Source organism: Thermobia domestica, chromosome 6, assembly GCF_964235325.1.
Source record: "Thermobia domestica chromosome 6, izTheDome1.hap1.1, whole genome shotgun sequence".
NCBI classification, from domain to species: Eukaryota; Metazoa; Arthropoda; class Insecta; order Zygentoma; family Lepismatidae; genus Thermobia; species Thermobia domestica.
In genome coordinates this window covers 274192221-274214180 of record NC_137459.1, presented here as the reverse complement: position 1 = coordinate 274214180, position 21960 = coordinate 274192221, and the positions used below count along the sequence as shown (strand labels likewise).

The following is a 21960-nucleotide window of genomic DNA, read 5'->3' as shown; positions in this document are numbered from 1 at the left end:
AACTCGGACCTGAGTCCGGATCCCGGATCCGAAATTCGAATCTCAGATTTTGATTCGTATCCAAACCTACATCTGAAATAGTGATGATAAAATTGAATATCTAAAATTCGTCAAAACTTTTTTCGGATTCACTAATATAGTAGGTTGCTGTGCTTTTAAATGTTTCTATAACACGTTTGTGCTACATTTGTTCTTTATTTTATTTTAACCTTGCAATATTTACATGTTGCACTTTCTGCCGAAGTATCTTTAGTAAAATGTTTCCAAGTTTGACTCTTTCTCATTTCAGAGTATAGTCAACTGTCTGAAAACTGATCTAAATGGAAACAAATTCTTCTGTTTAGCTCCTCTTCAAAACTTAATGTTAGCTTCACATTGAAAATATTTATTTTATTCTTAGAAAACAAACTTTACTATTTTCTCATATACAAATGAAATATCTTTTAGATAAGGCCCTTCTAATCGCAGAAATACTAGACAAAACAAACTCTTTATTAATTGTAGTTTCTGACTCACTAGAGTCCAACCATCAAGAAATGTAAGAATCAATATCTTTTCACTTCGAAGGTACAAAAAAACAAAAAAACAAAAAAAAAAAATGGTTTGCGTGGGACAACAGTAGATTTTTAAACATACACACGAGAATTTCAGGAGAGCGATATGGTTGTGTATAATTATTATTAATAATAAGTGTTCGTTGTATGACTTTATCACCAAACTTATGGCTTGCTCTTCTGAGGTCGAGGTTTGTTGAAGGAGTAAATAAGAACGAGATTTTTTTTTCTTTCTTCACCCTCCAGGCTTCTTTAATTATACATTGCAGCACGTAACCAAAACATATTCATGCATCGTATCATTGAAGCGTTTTGTGTTTTGTATATTAAAGTGTTCAAAAATATTTAGCATATTCGCATTTGTTCATGTGATCTCAGGTTCAATTCTCGGTGGGAACATACATGAGACAATTGAAAGCTAAAACAATATGAAAATAGTAGTTAAAAATCAGGAAATTGATATTAAAACTTAAGCTATCTGTTGAGACTGGAAGGTTGTAATTAAATTAACCCACACGTTCCGTGAAGATATATTACGTCGTTATTGTTTATTTACTATAAGCTACCAGATACATCCTCAGAGGCCACTTTACACTGTAGTAATCAACAGATGAAAACAACATTGGAAAAGGAATGGGAGGAAGGTCTCCAGAGCCTTAGGTTAAGGTAATAACCTAGCATTTGCCCAGTATAACTGAGGAAGAACCCTGGAAAATCCTCAGTCAGGATGGCTGATCTCCGAATTCGAATCCGGTATTACCCAATTGCGAAGCAAGAATCCTAACAACTAGCCTAAGCTCGCTCCGTATTATTATTATTGTTTAGCTAATAATTAACGTAATGTTCTAAAATTAGTGCAAATTAAATCCTAATTTCTTTATTGCTGATGTTATAGCTAAGAGGCCTACATGAGACATCAGTCCCCCATTAAATGGGCCTTGTTCAAGAAAGAATACTAGAACTGTGATTCAGGAAGCGGGGGTGAAAAGATTAATGAGGATGAGGAAACTATGTACGATGCAAAAACTGAGTAATTATTACTTCATTACAGATATATTCATTTACATACGTCAATTAATATTTCTCTGATACAGGGCACCCTCACTTTCCATAGTGGCAGAAGAAAGGCCCGCTTCTGTAAACGAACACATTAAGCACGTGCCTATAGGTGCAATGTTCGTGCAAAGAAACATAGTTAAAACTAGAAAAATAAAATAGGGAAAATGATAAAACGCCCTTCAACTTAAAAAAAGCTAAAAATAACTAAACTTAGAGCCACGAAAGACTCGAAACGAATTTTATTGAAAAGTTTGCTTTTCCTTAGTGACTAGTTGTGCTGACTATGAACATGAATTACAAAGAAAACAAGTAACTAGCTCTGAGTTTCGCAAACCAGTTGAAAAGAAAATATTGGACAAAATTTAATAATAAAGAAGGCATTTATGATAATTAAAAAAAAAAAAATAATAAACTCTTGGCACGACAGCCCTTTGGTTCCTACCAGCGGGCATACGTTCAAAGTGGGGATGTGTAGTCAACGCATCGACAACCGAAGTCCCTAATACCGGCTTTTCAGACTGGAGTCCGCTACCTCTTACTTCAGGTAACTCCCCAATTGTCCTCACGATGCTAGGTCAGCACCGAAATTGTTGAGCGCCTCTCCGGAAATTGAATCCATGACCACGGGCACGCGCTAACCACTGTTTTCTATATATATATATGAAAAGGTAACAGCTTTTTATCAAATGATTTATCCTGCTGAACGCTTTGCACGAATTACACTGTAACCATTACGACACCATACAGACATAGAAGTAAACGAGGGCAGTTAAAATCACCTATGCCCGAAGCGGGATTCGAATCCAAGACATTCACAGCAAACGATTCACAGCCTAATGCCGCAGACCACCCGACTATGGCTGTCGGGTATTCTCGGCTAAGCGGTAGCACATTTAAGGTAACTGATTATTTTAAAGTTGCTCCCAAATACTGACAATCTAAGTCTTATGTATCAAATATTTCCTGCGATAATACCATACTTTCTCCGTCTTCTATAGACGAAAAGCTATAGTTACCCACATTATCTAGTACAGAAATAAGTTCTGATTCTCTAATAGCTGTTGATGGTGATAGTAAAGGTTCACTGAAGCATGATCCCCAAACCCAAACTGAGATATTGATGATGTTACTGGTATGCCTGAAAAGTCATCGTGGGCAAGTGAATTGCCCACTTGTCAGGATGAAGGGCGATGGTGATGTGAAATGCGGGACTGTCAGAGGCACTACTTATAATAATTGGATTTGTAATCTTCTATGCTGCCGTAAACCCTCTTCAAGAAGATAACTGTTAATCTTAACTTTGAAAATGTTACATAAGGAGTTTTATTGCTATCTATAGGTTGCATATAAATCTCTTCATTCCGGAATTATCGGATTTATTTTAACGCTTAACTTTCACATCTCTTCTGATTTACGAATATTTAAATCGCGATTATCCCCTTAAGGTCAATTAGTGATATTTTAACTCATTTCGAACCAACTATATATATATGGTTAGTCTTGTTATATGGGAATAATTGAGACCAGAAGAAGTCTACAGGCTAAGTTCCAAAGAATCTTGGCCGACCTCCGGATAAATCACGTCTTTCAGCAAAGTGAATTGTGGCAATACGATACCCACATGAGGAAATCTTCCCGTTCAAGCGAAAGCTTTCATAAGAATCAGCACCGTAATCGGTGGAATGTGCCTTGCTAATTTTTCCCCAATGTGAAAGTACCTAACTTTATTTTTAAAAATGAAAAGGCCTTTATTTCAAACAAGTCGCCATTACAGTTTTCGTATTTGAACACAACACTCATGAAAAGTCATGTTAAAGCGCGACTTACCCCAACCCTGAAAAAGAATATTTATCTTTTTTTAGTTTCTCGTGTTCCCCAAAATACACGCGGAATTAGTGCAGGTGCCTTCCGCTCGCATTACAACGGCTACGATCTTGGTACTAGCACATATTTCGGTTTCCAGATCTCAAATATTTATCTTTCAGCCTGATTCTATGTATGAATCCGAAATTTCAAATCTAGATAAGGGGCACCAAAATTGATACTTCATTTTCGGTGCTCATATTGTGATTTACTAAATAATTATTAAATCTAATTGTAAGGTATACATTTGATATTCTGAGCAGACTGAGCACGATAAATATAGGTAAAAACTAGCAGGGTGGATTGATTTAAATCAGTCTGATTTAAATCACGATTTTAATCAAGATTTAAATCACTTGATTTTTTAAATAAAAATCGTTGATTTAAATCAAATTCCGAAATGAATTAATTTAAAGTGAAAGTAAGTAAAATCCCGTTTCTCTTCTGTTATTTTGATTATGGAAGATAATAATCATAATATAATGAGACTCAAATGTATGTAAGCACAGTATGAAAACGAGTATCATATAGGGAACGATCAGGGAAAATCCCGTTTGAACGGGTTACGGGTGAACCCTGCTTTCTTCTCTTTGTAACACAGGGTTTTAAAATTTTTATTCCAACGGGGAAATCACCATGGACATTTAAGATGAAAACTCTTTTGTGTCCACGTCTATTTGTTTGTTTCCAGATAATAGGGGCGTATTTAGAGGAGTCCGATCCCCTCTCCGAAACAAACAAAAAAAAAATTAAAATTTTGGGCGAAATTTATGTACTAAATAGATAGAAGTTCCTCGGGATCGTAATACGACAAATTTTGGATGCGTTAAAATATCGAATAATACTTTTCATAAAGTGGATACTTGACCCCATTGCAGAACGTGCCGCGATCTGCGTTGTGATCGCAGAAAATTTGCCGCGCCTGTGCAGGAAAAAATGTCAGAGGAAATAAAATAGCCAACAGAAAAGTAAAAAAAACGTGCCTGCTATGTATAGATGTCTTAAATGCACGGACAACTTGCATTTGAACTGTTTTTCACGTCACATAAAGCATATTTTTAACAATCACAAATGTTTGTTCTTCTGGAACTGATCATCTTGAATTTTTTTTTATTTTGGAATTCCTGCAGGAATTCGTGTTATTATTTAGTTCAAAATCTCTTGTCGTCGCGAATTCTGTCGAGGAATTTGAAGCTTAAAATATATAAAACGATAATTATGCCTGTTGTGCTGTATGATTGTGAAACATGATCGCTTACGCTGAGGGAAGAACGCAGACTGAAAGTATTTGAGAATAAAATCTTGAAACGAATATTCGGAACCAAAAGGAACGGAAATGAGGAATGGCGAAAACTTCATGATGGGGAACTGCATAATTTATACCATTCACCAAACATTTTTAGGGTCATCAAATCTTGGAGGCTCAGGTGGGCAGGACATGTAGCTAGAATGGAAGAAAGTAGGAACGCTTTCAAAGTTTTAACTGGAAGTCCAATCGATAAACGACCATTAGGAAGACCTAGGCGCAGATGAGAGGACAATATTAAGATGGATCTCGCAGAAATAAGAATACAAAATAGAAACTGGATTCAGTTGACTAAGGATAGAAGTCAGGAGAGCTTTTGCGAACATGGCATTGAACCTCCGGGTTCCATAGGTCATAGAGTGAGTTAGTTAATTTTAGGCGAAATTTATGTACTTTATATGTATTTCGTGCCGCTAGCTAGTTCCAATTGTTTAAAAATATGCCCCTGCCAAATATCAGTAACTTTCGTGAAAAGAAAAGTGTCATGTTGATAAACATTGCTGTACTTTTTCCTTAATGCTTAAGAAACATTGTTTGGGATTGAAATAGGTTAACGATTGGGAATTAATTTAAAATTAAAACCCAATACTTTCACTTAAATGACATAATTAACATTTAATACTATTTCCTAATGTTTTTTCTTTAGTTCGCGACTTATATTATACGAAGAAAAAGATTTGATTTAAATCAAAATAATCGATTTAAATAAAAAAAAAAAATCAACAAAAATGATTTTTTTGAAAAAAATCATGATTTTTTCCCACCCTGAAAACTAGTCAATACTTGTCTTAACTGTTCATGTTTTCTTAATTATCAATGAAATAGGTCTCTTGAGGAATTTTAAATATTCGAGTTTTGTATTCCGGTTTCAAATGTATTCTGGTTTCAGATGTTCCAAATCCCAGGTGTGTATCTCGGTCCTGGAACCGGGCGGATTTAGATTCGACATTCGAACTCTCATCCGGATCAAATCAGATTTTATTTTTTAGTAAGGGTAGCATTTGATCTTGAAGGAGAGAATGAATGAGACAAATAGACTTCTCAATATTCGTCTTAATTTTCTGTTTTCTTCTTCACTGTCAGGACTTCGTGAAATTACTTTCGGCAAATTTTAGATATTCAAGTTTATCACAATGTGGGTGGGATGTGGGTTTGGATAAGAATCAAGGTCTGGGGTCCGGATTTCGGATCCAGATCCGAATTTCGGACCCAAATCTGAGATTAGAATTTCGGATCCAGATTCAAGATCCGGATCCACAGGATCCAGACACAATCGGATCCGGCCATCCCTATTTTTGAGGTTTCATTGTATTTGACAAAAGGAGCAAATCCTGAAAATTTCAGTTTTTTTAGAATTATTTCTACTCGAGCCCCTTCTTGTGTCTTTGTTTACTGGGCTACATCTGAAATCGTCCTAAAATTTTCATTTCAAATATTTCTAAAATTTCATTATTAGCAAATCTAAATTCCCTGACTCAGCAGAATTCCCGCTCTTCTCAAATTCCCTGACATTTCCCGGTTTCCCATGTTTATCGCTACCTTGGGATGGAATATGTCAACATTAAACTTCACTTTCAAACTCGTATCATCATGGTATTAACGCTCCTTTAAATTAAAAAAAAAAAAAAAAAAAAAAAAAGAAAGACTTGTAAATTCGTTCCAGTAATTATAAGAGTTAACATGAGTGGAGACCACAGTTACATTTCTTAGGCTAGATAAGACAGATGATGAACGCAAGTGAATAATGATGAAATATTCATGCAATTATATAAATCGGACACAATTCACACCCATTCGTTTATCCATTAGCATGCCTATACGATGCAACCGATTTTCAACACAAGAATGCATCAGTACTCTACCACTGAGCCTACAGTTATGAAGTTATTGACGCCTTCCTCATTCTCAAATCGTTAATGTTTCCACCTTTTGTGCGGATACAGCTTCCATTCCCGGTGGAACTACATTCAATTCACCTCCACTATGATTAACCACTACTAACTTTCAATCACCACTAATTAAATACAATTCTGGTCCAGTACATAACGTCCTTTGTAGGGTACAATAAGGAAACTTTGTTATAAGAGGAAGTCTTAAAAGATTTTGATTATTCGTTTGCAAAAAGTACACAATACGTACTAGCTTCAAATCTTCCGTTCCAATAAGTAGAATGACCTTTCGAGCCACTGGAGCTTCACCACGTACCCTTCTTATTAGGTGCTTAATGGACTGTCCGCTCACACATAAACCTATACCACAGGCACTACCTTCTGAAAGAAAAGAGTAATTGTCAAGTCACAGATTGATACATTCCCTCTGACACTTTGCGTCAGGGGTGTCGAGAAAATATGAACCTCATTTCTAACTAAATGACTAGGAAATATATATAAGTATTTGAGATTAGTAGTTACTCTGTCGGATAGTACGCTGCGATTTGATAGCATAAAATGAGAGCACTTACTGAAAAGAATTGGTAGATGGTTGTTCCAACCGACATTTGTTCAAAAGTATTACCATATATTTTCGTACCAGTACAATCATACAACTTTAACGCAGTGATAAACTTGAGATTTAAAAAAAGCACAACAAGAAATGAACAAACTATTACAATCAAAATATAAAAATGAAGATGATGACCACTTGCAACACCGATTTTAAAATTTAAGTTAGTTTTGCATTTTGATTGAAAGAGGCAAAGAAAGTTTTTAATTGATATGACGTGCTAAATATATAGTTGCAGCATCATTCTGCAAGCCGTTCTACCTCCAAACATGTATTTTTATTATATCGAGTCAATACCAATTAAACAGAACTCACAACATATCTTCAATTAATACTGCATTTTTTTCTTAATATTTTATGGTTACGAGATTTAAAAAAAAAATGAAACAAATAATATTAATCAGCCCTTTTCCTGGTTTATCTTCGGTTAATTATTTTCTGAGCATGAGTGTATTTGATGATAAAATTTCACACGGGCCTCTGAATGGGAAGATTTAAGGGAGTTCAATGTCAATTTAAAAATTACAGAAGGTTCTCACTCCTCGAAGACTTGAACCAGACTTGGTTGCAGTAACTGATAGATTAAAAATACGAATACAGTGAATAAAACTGTTAATAATAAATTACAAAATAACTAGTTAGTATACTTTCACAGTTGTAACAAGACCTTTCTTCTCGTTTATCGTCGCTCGAATGTTAAACTAAAAGGTGCTTCCTACTAGATTATCCTCCAACTATTCCTTAATATATATTTAAGGAATACGAACAAAAATATCATACGGATTTCCGGAAAATTCACCCCAAGAAAATTCACTACCCGTTGGGATACATTCATTTTTTTTTTTTCTTCAGGGAAAAGAATTCATGTCATAAGGTTAACCAATTATTTTTTATATATATATATAATACCTTGTCAAGGGGTCAGATGGCAAATTGTGTGATTTACAAAGACCTAATAGTATCGATCCTTAACAAAGAAGTCTAGTTATTCAAATTAAACTGCCGTACAGTAGAGACCTGCACGGGCCGAATTTTTCGGCCCGAGCCCAATCCAGCCCGAACGTACCTAGGCCCGGCCCAGCCCGGGCCCGAAAAGTTTTGGAGATTTTCGGCCCGAGCCCGGCCCGACCCGATAAGTTTTTCAAAATTCTTGGTCCAAGCCCGGCCCGGGCCCGATAAATTTTAAAAGTTTTTGGCCCGACCCCGGCCCGATAATTTTTAAAAAAAATTAGCTCGAGCCCCAATCTTTCTCAAAATTTAGTACTGAATTTGACCGAACCCTCAGAAACATTTTCTAAACTTTGTTTCACAACCTGACGCTTGCCTCCCAAATGGTACCATTGCCTCCTAGAACTTTGCCTGTCATCGAGAGAACAAAAACTCCATTCCCTGTAACAAAAATCTAACATTGATTTTTAGCATAAAGTGAAGGTGGCAATATTGTTTAGCGACAGGCAAAACATTCCCACCTCTTCTTTTTATATTTTGAGTTCAGTGAAGGTCAAGGTCAGAGCTCAATTTACCGCATAATGCCTGCAATCCTCTATAGTAGAAGTAGAGCCGCTAAGCAACACAAACTGTAAATAGCTATTGCATTTTTATAAATTTTCCACGGACACACTTCTTCAACGTTTGGCTTTATTCCAATTATCGTTTAACGAAAGTCAATAATTATTAAAGAATTGCAATTGATCGGCCCCAGCCCGGCCCGACCTCAAGAGAAATCAATGTCGGCCAGCCCAAGCCCAGCCCGGCCCAAAGAAATAACAGTGTCGGCCCGCCCAAGCCCGGCCCGGCCCAAAGAAATAACAGAGTCGGCCCGCCCAAGCCCGGCCCGCGGGCCGGGCCGGGCTTCGGGCCTCCGGCCAGGCCCGGCCCGTGCAGGTCTCTACCGTACAGTACATTTTTATACCAGGTAGAAAATAAGGTGGAATCTTCAATTTAATGTCCCACGACTACTCTCTAGACACTAATATAAAATAATGATAAATCCAAATGAATGATTATGGAAGAACTGGTGGATTAAAAATGTGGAAGAAAACGAAAGAACCCACAGTCACTATGTCTACTACAACCTCTTGACTAAGGTTCGAACCAGGGATAATTCGCACTAGAGATGAACATTGTGAAACGAAGCCAATGCATATCAGGGTTGTGAAAAACCCAGTTTAGAAGAAAGAAAAAAAAAAAAAAAAAACAGCCCAGTGGGTTTTATTGGGCAAAATTGGGCTTTATTGGGTAATATTGGGTTTTTATTAAATTTTGTACATACATTTAAATCCATATTCCTACTTAAAATATCATTTAAGCATTTATGTTCTACTGTACACATGAAATATGGAATTCTCTTGTGCGATCGCGGTAAGGGGTTCACGTCTGGTGCGGGTTCCTAGTTCGATCCCAGCTTCCGCCAAGTGCGTTTTGTGGTTGACAAACATCATGTGCATGGGTTTGCCAGGGTTCTTCCGTTCCTTACCATTTTTGTCATGCCACCATTATTATCCATATCATCACAATTTCCCTTAGCCCTGGTGTATAATTACGAGACATTAAACTAAACTTAGAAATAATAAAAAAGAAAGATAAAAGATAATTCCTAAGGAATCCGTGAAATCCCATACGCGTTTCGTGACACACACTTTGCACCATTGACACTCGCTTATATTTCGATTTCTAGAAAGAAGGAAGTACACAATTTTCTACAGTAACGAAGACGTGCAGAATTTTAGCTATGTCATACAAAATAGAAATAAAATCCTCTCTTACACTTATGATTCAAATTCCTGAGCCAGCCATCCTAAATTTCACTCAAAACACGCCAGGCAAATACTGGAATAGTACCTCAAGTTCAGAAGCCAGAGATAAAAAAAATGGCTTTATTGAATGGATGTTGTTTTTCTAAAAGAAATAACAAGTCTTTCTTTTTTTTCCAAAAGCTGACATGTTGGAAATCGATTTTTTTTTTCTCTCTCTCATTTTCAGTTGACAGTTTGGTTTCTTACAGTAGATTTTACGATGAAACGAGTTTTGTGACATACAATAATTGTACTGTGCTTTAAATACTCCATAGATAAGCAAGAAGAATTAGGGAATTCCACTACCTGATTGCCGTTAGTGTTGAGAAGGTAGAGGTGAAGTTTTGTATGAAGCGTTCTCAATGTGTAATTAACTGATACATGGAGAAAGACATTTTATCTGTTTATATTAATATGCAAGTATGTAACAAAAACAAAGAAAATGTAGCTGTATTACTTTTGATTCCGTACTAGCTGAAGTGTCCGTTCTTTGCACGGGGGTGAAATAGATTTAAAGAAAATGTTTGAGCCTCCTTTCCCCCTTAGGATACGCATATCAATGAAAGCATAGATATTATATTTCTGGCATGAATTTTTAACACCCTTCTCCCTTAAGGAAGGAAACTTACATGATAATATCCGAGCTTGAGGTAGGCACTATGTTCTAAAACTTATTTCAAACTGATCAACCATTTTCCGAGAAGTGATCACAAACAACCGACATTGTCGATTTAAATGAGAAGAAAGAAATTATAGAAAAAACCTTTCTTCCCTTAAAATTGAAATTTTCGAAAACAGGAAGTGGCGTGTCCCCCTACTTTTAGTGAGGTGTTTCTATACCGAATTTCCTCTTCCTAACTTTACGTGATCACGAGATATTGTAATTTTGGTTTAAAATTTGACCCCCCCCCCTTTACTTCCATTACGATGTGTCCTTTAATCAAAGTGGCACAATAAATAAATAAATAATAATAATGAACTATGTTCCAAAATTCACTCCAAACTGTTCAACTGTTACCCCGTGATGCGATCACAAACAACTTGCCACATCGCTTTCAACGTGAAAAAAGGAATTATGGAAAATCACCATCGAGTTTCATCTTCCTAACTTGGCAGGCTCGTGACATACCGTATTTTTTAAATGAATTTTGAACTTCCTCTACTCCTTCTCCTAGGATGTACCCTTTAATCAAAGTAATATAAAAAATCCCAGCTCAATATAAGTACTAACTACTGTGTATTCAAAAATTCATTTCAAACTGATTAACAGTTTCCCGGTGTGTTGTGATCAGGAACAACAGGCAACATCGCTTTCAAATTATAGAATTTGCTACACTTCCCCTCTTAGAATGGAAACAAACAAAAACAATGGGACACGGCTCCACTTACTTTTAATGGGAAGTTTACATAAAAATGACATCTTCCTAATTTGACAGAACCGTGAGATACTAACATTTTCGCATAGATTTTGACCCTCTGCTCTCCCCATACAACACGCATTTTAATCAAAGTAACGTGATTAAAAATCCAGTTCGAGATACGTGATAACTGCATCCAGAAATTTATTCCAAACAGTTTAACCGTTTTCCCGTGTTGCGCGCACAAAGAAGATTCTTTTAATAGATTACAGTTGAGCAGTGTTACAACGAATTTGATCAAGCGCAAACAAATTTGGTTATGAATTATTCCCAAACGTTTTTGCTTTCAATGGTATTCTGTTCTGGTGGTAAATACATATTTTAAGCCAATTTTGAAACTAAGCATACACTAAGAAGTACGATTAAAGAAAGTAATTATAATCATATTAAGATTATTATTTCAATCCAAGTTTTGAAGTACATTTTTTGAGGTGGACTTTTTTTTTTTTTTGTTTGTTTGTTTTGTTTTGTTTTACCCAATAAAATCCACTGGGGAACTTTGGGCTGGGGAAAATTCCAACAACACTGATGCATACCCCTTATGCACGGTGGATTATGAGATTATATATTCTCCTAACAGTAAGTCGAAAATATCAGTAATTTACACTTACCATGAAAAAGAACGAAACTAGTTTATCCTAATATTGTCGCATGCAGTGTGATGTACTGCATTGTTCTTAAAATACATAGCTGTTTGTAAAATCTGGAACACCAAGAAATACATATGTGAGTGGAATGAAATTTATGCTACCAATTTGTTCCATGGCTACACGTAAATGATTACGATTTCACATCTCTAACCTTGATAAATCAGAACGGCTTAGAGCCTCCACATACCGCAATCAGAACCTCTATTCATTGTATAATCGAATGAAACAGGAACTGCATGTGTTCCTGAGGAATCCATTGCTTACGACGCTGCTTGTTCACGAGTCTCTAAAACACTGACACTGACTTCAGAGGGACCGTGACGAAAAATGTGTCTAGGGCAACCGCAAACGTCAGAAAAGCAGCGCTACCTATCGCTCCTCTTGATGTGGAAGTCACTACTAAGGTTGCCTCAATTCGTAGCTGGCAAAATCGTATGTTGTACGTAATGGCGCCCCACATCACCTGTCCTATAGTTTGGCCTCTATAGCGTTCGACAATGCACGCTGACAACTTGCGCTCACTGTGATAGCACCTAATGCGTATGTGGCCGTTACTAAGACTATCTAGAAATAAAATCGCCTGCCGCTCAGTACGCCAGCAATGATATTCACGTACCCATTGTGTTCTGGGTCCAAACAAACCAACGCAGTCATGTATTCTACCAGTCCAAAGTTAAGCAAACGCCGTCGAACCGTCACCAGACACAATATCACTCTCGTTACCGTGCTTCAGCATCACGTATGACGCTGTATGTCCCACTACGGCCATGGAACAAGACGTGGTGTGATTATATTGGTTTATCGTAGCTGAGTACGGTTCTCTTTTTCCCATTACTTCCAGGCAAGCATTACTGTTGTGGCGGCATATCATATACGCCCCATAGACTGCCCATGCGGCTACGATCAAACGAAGTCGTCTGTTTACATTAAGCCGTTTAACGTCAACAAGGTATAGTGGCATTTATCCACACGTTTCTCGTTTGCTTCTCTACGTTCCAGTGTCCGAAGACTGCGTATACTGCTTACTCGCGATACTACAAACAGAGAACCATGGATACCGGCATTGTAATCATTTGTGTCAGTCTGCCGTACAAATCCTGTAAGTTCGCACGAATTGCCGTTATTCATTCTTGCTGCTCCAATTTTCTCAAACAGCAGTGTGTTATATTATATATGATTAACTGTCTCAAGATATCTTGTCATCAAAATACGTTTAATCCATCTTTCCTTGTATCCTATCTATATTTCCCTTTCCATCAGATATTTTCGAAAATACGAATAAATAAAACATGAAAAAACACGGGAAAATAAACTATTATTACGTTCTTCTGAAACCTTAAAATTGCAGGAAAACGCTCTACATTTAAATATTTACAAAGTGTGAGAGAGAAGTGCTTTTGATGCTTAATTGTTGAGACTTACTTGTTATATCTGATTCATATCCCATTATTTTTTCTGCAAAACGAAGCATCAAACCATCTCCAAGGATCTGATGCCCGGCAAACTGCGGTTCCTGAAATACAAAAGAAACACAATACATGAAAATCACCAAAGTCTGATACTCTTTTCTCCTTTTAAGCCTTAACCTCTCACCATTTTAACAAAAGTGTTTACACGGAAAGAACAATAAAAAAATCAACCAAAGTTTGTATTCAAGACAGGGCTACGTAACACGAAAGCGTGTAATTTCATATTGAAATTACGGGGAAAAACGAAGTTTACTCATTATACTAGGTTTTACGGTCACCCACTGACAACTAGATACTTTGATTAATAATTTGTTTTAAGTGTAGTCTCCTTTCTTATGAATGACAACTGCGTAATGTTAAATTTAAGATTGTTTTTTTATTTTAGAAAAACTTGGAAAAATTTCACCCATCACAGCCTAAGACAAGAGGAATGTAGCCAAGTATAGAGAGAAGAATTAAAATTGCCTTGTGAAAATGGTGTTAGATTAAACTGTAGCACGAAGTGTATTTCAACTCTGCATGTTTAACACAAACTTACAATACCAAATTTATTTTTCAGTGTTATGAACTAAGGACGCTACAGTGAGGCCTCTACGACACTAATAACGCAAATAAGACGGACGAGGAAACGCATTCCAAAACACATTAATATCAAATACTATGACTGAAATGACATGTCTCAAAATGAATAGGAACAAAGTTATAAAAGATTGAAAATTTGACTTTCTTCAAAAAGTTTTATTTTGAAAAAACTCTTTAAGTAAGTATCAATTTAATCTCGTAGACATTTCTAATAGGCATAAAGATCATAATCTCGTATACAACAAGCAAATATCTCAAACCGTTTAGAAGATATGAAAAATATGGGTAGAAATTTCAAGGTCGCTGTACCGCTTAACCGAGCCTTCATATTCAGCCACTGCAGTGGCGCAACTGCTTGTGAAGCATTGCTTTAAATTGCTGCGTTCATACGAGGTAACTGCAGTTGCTGTCACTAAAACGGTCACCGCTCTCGCGCAACTGTCTCGGGCAACTCTCAGTGTCCGCCACTCGAGGAAAAGCATTGCTTTAAATTGTAGCCTTCGTACAGGGACACTGCAGTGACGGTCACCGCACAAGGTTGCCAGTGTATCTTGATGCCAATGTATGTATATGTTGGAAAAAAAAAAAGTGCTGATCAGACGAAACATGCACACTTGATCTTTCCGTGCCTGCCCTAGTCGCGGGTTTACTACCCCTCCCCGATGGGGGAAATTTTTAACACAATAGAAAATAATAATGCAAAACTTATTTTATGCATAGCTACCTTTATTTCGTTTTAGCATAAATTTTAATGAATTTTCATTTTACATATGTTGTGAAGAAAGATTTTAATTACTATAAATTCACGATCTTTTCTTGTTGTTTGAAATAGTTACAGAGAATGATGAGTTTTACAATATGCGTCTACAATGGAATAAATTTGTTTTGAATTTTCGCCCGTAATAGTTTGAATATTCCAACACTAAGAATTTCATTAAGGGAATAAAATAATCGGATTGTTGAACTTTATCTAGACTTATATTGAGGACCACTATCTAGAGGACCACATGCACAGAGGGTTGCGAGGGAAGTGCAGTACACCATAATTACCCGCTTCTTCGCTACTGTCTACTGCAAGTAGAACATTAAAATTCTATTTAGCTTCGACGACCAATGATTAAGGTTATTCAGAACGTCCAAACAGTTTGTCTAAAACGATAGATGGCGCCACCGTCACCAATGTTAACATATACAACTAATAAAATTAAAACAATCAAATATAAAATAAACAGTTCAAAAATTAACCAAAAACGGATATAATCTGGTTAATGGACGTTACAAAATCTAGGGAATGGTACGTGTCGATTTCAGATATTGTTATTAGTTTCATTGTTAGAGGCCACCATTGTTAAGTAAACAATCAACTTTATCTGCCGTACTTTCTACCAGAAACTGACCAAACTTTGCACACCCATTTAAGATTGAGATATCTAGGGAATGGTACGTGTGGATTCCATATATTGTTGTTAGTTTCATTGTTAGAGGCCACCATTGTTAAATAAACAATCAACTTTATCTGCCACACTTTCTACCACAAACTGACCAAACTTGGCACACCCATCGGATTAGCACAGAGATATCTACTGAATGGTACCAGTCGATTTCACATATTGTTGTTAGTTTCATTGTTCGAGGCCGCCATTGTTAAATAAACAATCGTTGGATTTCTCCATTGTTAGATAAACAATCAACTTTATCCGCCATACTTTCTATCACAAACTAACCAAGCTTGGCACACTCATTTACGATTAAGATATCAATGGAATGGTACGTGTCGATTTCACCTATTGTTGTTACTTTCATTGTTAGAGGCCGCCATTGTTAAATGAACAATCAACTTTATCTGCCATACTTCCTACCAGAAACTGGCCAAACCTTGCACACACATTTAAGATTAAAATATCTAGGGAAAGATATGTGTCGTTTTCTCATTTGTTGTTAGTTTCATTGTTGAAGATCACCATTGTTAAATAAACATTCGTTGGATTTCTCTATTGTTAAATAAACGATTAACTTTATCTGTCATAATTTCTACCACAAACTAAGCAAACTTTTCACACTTATGAACGATTGAGATATCTGTGGAATGGTATGTGTCGATTTCACATATTGTTGTTCTTTCATTGTTGAAGGCCACCATTGTTAAATAAACAATCTTTGGATTTCTAAATTGTTACATAAACAATCAACTTTATCTTACACTCTTTCTACCAAAAACTAATCAAATTTGGCGCACTCATTTACCATTGAGATAAAACGGTACGTGTCGATTTCACTTATTTTTGTTAGTTTCATTGTTAGAGGCCACCATTGTTAAATAAAAAATCAACTTTATGTGCCACACTTTTTAACAGAAACTGACCAAACTTTGCACACCCATTTAAGATTGAAATATCTAGGGAATGGTATGTGTCGATTTCACATATTGTTGTTAGTTTCATTGTTGAAGGCCACCATTGTTAAAGAAACAATCAAGTTTTTCTGCCACACTTTCTACAACAACCTAAACAAAATTTGCAGACTCATTTAAGATTAAGATATCTATGGAACGATATGGGTCGATTTCACATATTGCTGATAGTTTCATTGTTAGAGGCCACCATTGTTAAATAAACAATCAACTTTAACGGCCATACGTTCCACCACAAATTGACCAAACTTTGCATACCCATTTAAAGTTGAAATATCTAGGGAATGCTATGTGTCGATTTCACATATTGTTGTTAGTTTCATTATTGAAGGCCACCATTGTTTTATAAACAATGGTTGGATTTCTCCATTATTAAATATACAGTCAACTTTATCTGTAATATTTTCTACCAGAAACTAACCAAACTTGGCACACTCATTTACGATTGAGATATCTATGGAATGGTGCGTGTTGATTTCACTTATTGTTGTTACTTTCATTGTTAGAGGCCGCCATTGTTAAATGAACAATCAACTTTATCTGCCATACTTTCTACCACAAACTGGCCAAACTTGGCACACCCATTTAAGATTGAAATATCTAGGCAATGGTACGTGTGGATTCCACATATTGTTGTTAGTTTCATTGTTGAAGACCACCATTGTTAAATACACAATCGTTGGAATTCTCCATTATTAAATATACAGTCAACTTTATCTGTCATATTTTCTGCCACAAACTAACCAAACTTGGCACACTCATTTACGATTGAGATATCTAAAAAATAGTACGTGTTGATTCCACATATTGTGGTTAGTTTCATTGTTGAAGGCCACCATCGTTAAACAAAGAATCAACTTTATCTGCCGTACTTTCTACCAGAAAGTGAAGAAACTTTGCACACCCATTTAAGATTGAGATATCTAGGGAATGGTACGTGTGGATTCCACATAGTGTTGTTAGTTTCATTGTTGAAGGCCACCATTGTTAAATATACAATCAACTTTATCTGCCATACTTTCTACCACCAACTGACCAAACTTGGCATACCCATCGGATTACAACTGAGATATCTAGGAAATGGTACCTGCCGATTTCAGAAATTGTTGTTAGTTTCATTGTTATAGGCTACCATTGTTAAATAAACAATCAACTTTGTCATACGTTCTACCAGAAACTGACGAAATTTTGCACACAAATTTAAGTTTTAAATATCTAGGGAATGCTACGTGTCGATTTCATGTATTGTTGTTAGTTTCGTTGCTGAAGACCACCATTGTTAAATACACAATCGATGGATTTCTAAATTGTTAAATAAACAAACAACTTTATCTGCCATACTTTCTACCACAAACTAACCATACTTGGCACACTCATTTGCGATTAAGATGTCTATGGAATGGTACGTGTCGATTTCACATATTGTTTTTAGTTTTCTTGTTAGAGGAAACCATTATTAAATAAACAATCATCTTTATCAGCCATACTTTTTAGCAGAAACTGGCCAAACTTTGCATACCCATTTAAGATTGAAATATCTAGGCAATGGTATGTGTCGATTTCACATATTGTTTTTGTTTCATTGTTGAAGATCACCATTGTTAAATAAACAATCATTGGATTTCTTCTTTGTTAAATAAACAATCAACTTTATCTTACATACTTTCTACCACAAACTAACCAAACTTTGCACGCCCATTTAAGATTGAAATATCTAGGAAATAGTACGTGTTGATTCCACATATTGTTGTTAGTTTCATTGTTGAAGGCCACCATCGTTAATCAAAGAATCAACTTTGCTATATTTTGTACCAGAAACTGACCAAACTTGGCACACCCATCGGATTACCACTGAGTTATCTATGAAATGGTACTTGTCGATTTCAGTTGTTGTTGTTAGTTTCATTGTTAGAGGCCACCATTGTTAAATAAACAATCAACTTTATCTGTCATACTTTCTACCAGAAACTAACGAAACTTTGCTTACCTATTTACGATTGAAATGTCTATGGAATGGTACATGCCGATTATCAAGGGCTAACAAGCCCTAGCCAAATTGTGTGTAATACGTCATTATGCTTGGGATCAAACGATAATTATTCGTGATCAAACGAGCTGGCCAAATTCCGATTGAATTTGTTTTCATGGTGGCTGTGGTGGAGGGGCTAACAAGTCATCGGTAAATGTTATTGTTCGGAAAATGGAATAGTGCAAAAAAATAAACATATTTCGTTCAGAACTTTGTTGTGCCTGCTTTGTAACCAGTGTGAATTAGTTGTGTGCCGCCAGATTTCTTTTCATGCTTTTTTTTGGTCTCACGTGAAGCGGGATGGCCCCCTACAGCGTTCCTAGAATTACACTCTAAAAGCCCACAGTGTTCCTAGAGCTGCACTCTAAAATCCCCTCCCATATAACTGACCTTTGTTTCACAGCAGACACCTCACATTTGAACTCTGTTGAGGGTCTCGCTATCGAATCTCCAGAAGAACATTAAAAAAAAATGTATTTAGGTCTATTCCATTTTAAACAAACGAAATACGTTGCGTAAAAGAACTTTCCATGTTAAAATATTTGATGGGTAGAGTAGTTTGTGTGGGATTTGATTGTTATTGCATGTATCTATTGCATGCTGATTGGGTAGCTGGGAAGGCAGCCAAGATATTCATTCGGACGGTTGCAAGCCCGTGAAAATACAGAGCAACAGTTACTCCAAGGGAGTAGATAATAGATAAAAAAAAAAAAACTACCGTGAGGGAGAGAGCCGAAAAGAGTTTATAGTATGAAATTTTGTCCGCAACTAGGGAAGTTCCGCCAGGAACGCAGGATCACCTGTATATGGCTCTCATTGTTGAGACACTAAAATTTTTCAATTAATCGTATACGGAAGATAAACATTAATAAACTATTTTTATTTATTTACTTATTCCTCGGGGGGTAGTCTATCTCAGAAGATTACGATTATCATAATTCTATGTTTCAGGGGTGCGCTTCCAATCCACCTCCCAGAGGCGGTTTTTGCGTGGGCGAACCGGACCTTGTCCTTAGATCCACACATTAATTAAAGTATATGTAACACACATGTACGTATGTGTGTGTGTGTGCGTATGATATGTGTATATGTATGTATGCTAAATGTAAAATATTTTTGAACCAATGTTTCCAATCCAAATAATAGAGCCCCACGGCTCCAACTCGCCAAAAACAAATTCCGCCTGTGTCACCTTCTACACATCAGCGGCTATGCCCATAGTATATTCTATGATAACAATTGACTGAATGTACTTTTCAAGTTTCTAGCTCATTTTCTTGGAAAGATAATGCGTAAGACTCTCTTAGTGTTGCAACGAGACGAGACAGGACTCTTTGAAGCGAGACACGATACAATACGAACGTTTCGTAAAACGTCTTGTCTCGTGTCTCGAAAAATACAAACACAGTTTCTGAATTTGCTTAAAAATTTATTAACTCGGAATAAATTATTTGCCTTCGAAATGTATATCATCTTTTATTATTTCAAATGATCCAAATGATTCAACGTTTCAAACCCTACAAAGAACAGGGAATACCTAAAGCACTTTTTAAAAATGATTCTTACAAACAGCTTTCACTTCCATTTTTCAATCGATTCAAGTTTAATTATTTTGTAATAGTGCTCCAGATTCAAATACAATGTAAAGCGTTCATTGAGATCAGTGTTTCAGAAGATTTTATTCCGGGGGCTGGTGGAGATATCTACGTATAAAAATCCTTTAATAGAAGTACAAGTATGCGTAGAAGTGGCAGTTTTATCAGTAACTAACTATTGTTTCATGGTCTTTCTCGTTCCGAACCAAGACAGAAACGTGTCAGCCTTTCTCGACACTGAGTTTCGAAAAAGATTCTGATTTGACAATAAAATTTATCTTTTTTATCCTTTTATGCTGTTATTCGAAGATAAGCCATTTTTTAAATGGGAAAGTTACATAGGCCTCCTTATTTGTTGAAGTGGCGCCAGGGGTTCTGAAAAAAGGATATCAGAATAAATGGGGAAATCTTGCCTTTCGTCTGTACTGACGGTATTGACAAATGTTCCTATCGAAGTAATTACGGGTTCAGTCGAAACTAAGCAGTCGTTGCTGGAGGATTGCAGTCGTGTTTTGTGTTGTGCTCTGTTAACCAAACTAGGTTAAAAGTTATAATTTTAACCACTTGGTTTAACAGCTCTTTTGTGGGCCTCAGCCTTTCTGGTGTTGCCACGAGACGAGACAGAACCATTCGATACGAGACGAGACGGACACATCTTTTCTAGACGAGACGACACAGCCAGAAGTCTCGTCTTGTCTCGTTTCGTCTCGTGGCAACACTAGACTCTCTAGATATATCAGTGCAAGGTATGACAACGTTCCTCACGGAGCACATGTTAGCTCTCAGCCTCTTTCTTTCACTGATGTTTGTTTACGTAGTAGATGAATATATAGAGAGTAACAAAAGGATGAGATATGCAGATTCTCCTGAAACCACATTAAAATTGTAGCAGTATTTGGAGCTTGTTATAAATGGATTTACCGGGGAACTAAAATAATTCTGGAAACTGATCATACAGTATTGATATAAATAAACATGGAAACAAGTAAATACAAAGAACTGAAATCGTGAATTGTTTTCAAAATACAGAAATCTCGAAGGAATATCTGTTTAGGCGGCTTTAATTGTAAAGGAATTTTGAATAAATTTGCATCCCCTGAATTCCTATACATAAAAAATAGAAATCTTTCTTTTAGCGTACGAATGAGATGCTTTAGGAAATTAGGTTAAGATAATTAAAATGATACTGTCCTTTGCAAAATTTAAGAGGAATACCATGATCGAAAAAGCATGAGTCAAACTATAAAGGTCAGTGGTAGCTTTTGCCATTTCTTACGACCACTATACGCACCTTATTGCGAAAAATTTATTCGTATTATAAAACCGATATCATTCAATAAATGTCAAATTTAACAGATCTTGAGAGATGAAATGACAAAAATTGTCATTACCTCTGTCGCATAAGATATTCTAGCTTTGTGACCCATGTTATTATATGACTTTCACGATAAGTGACAAGGAGAATATAAATCCCAAGTTCAAAACGTAAGGAAAGAAACCGGCTGTTCGCGCTTCAAATTATGAAAAATGTACCAAAATGGTTGAAATTATGATTTTGTATTTCTTTACGAGAAAGAAGAATAAAAATAAAAATTGGAGCAATTCTAATCATGTATGTATAAGTCCACTATCTTCTTCAAGTTACTAAACTAACTTCAAGTGTTTCAACCATTTTTGACACATAACTCGAAAACTTTTAGAGATATTAGAGGCAAGAATTCGTGGTTG

The 21960-nt window shown here is 36.1% G+C and overlaps 1 protein-coding gene across 1 annotated transcript in view; it reads right to left on the bottom strand.

Annotated features, from left to right (window-relative positions):
* Positions 1 to 21960, bottom strand: part of LOC145688501 (maternal effect protein oskar-like) — a 75597-nt gene that overhangs the window by 39628 nt on the left and 14009 nt on the right. The window contains exons 2-3 of the mRNA XM_081762839.1: positions 13570 to 13660; positions 6922 to 7052 (exon numbers count right to left, since the gene is read on the bottom strand). Of these exons, the coding sequence (XP_081618965.1) occupies positions 6922 to 7052; positions 13570 to 13660 (222 nt within the window). The remainder of the gene's footprint in view (positions 1 to 6921; positions 7053 to 13569; positions 13661 to 21960) is intronic.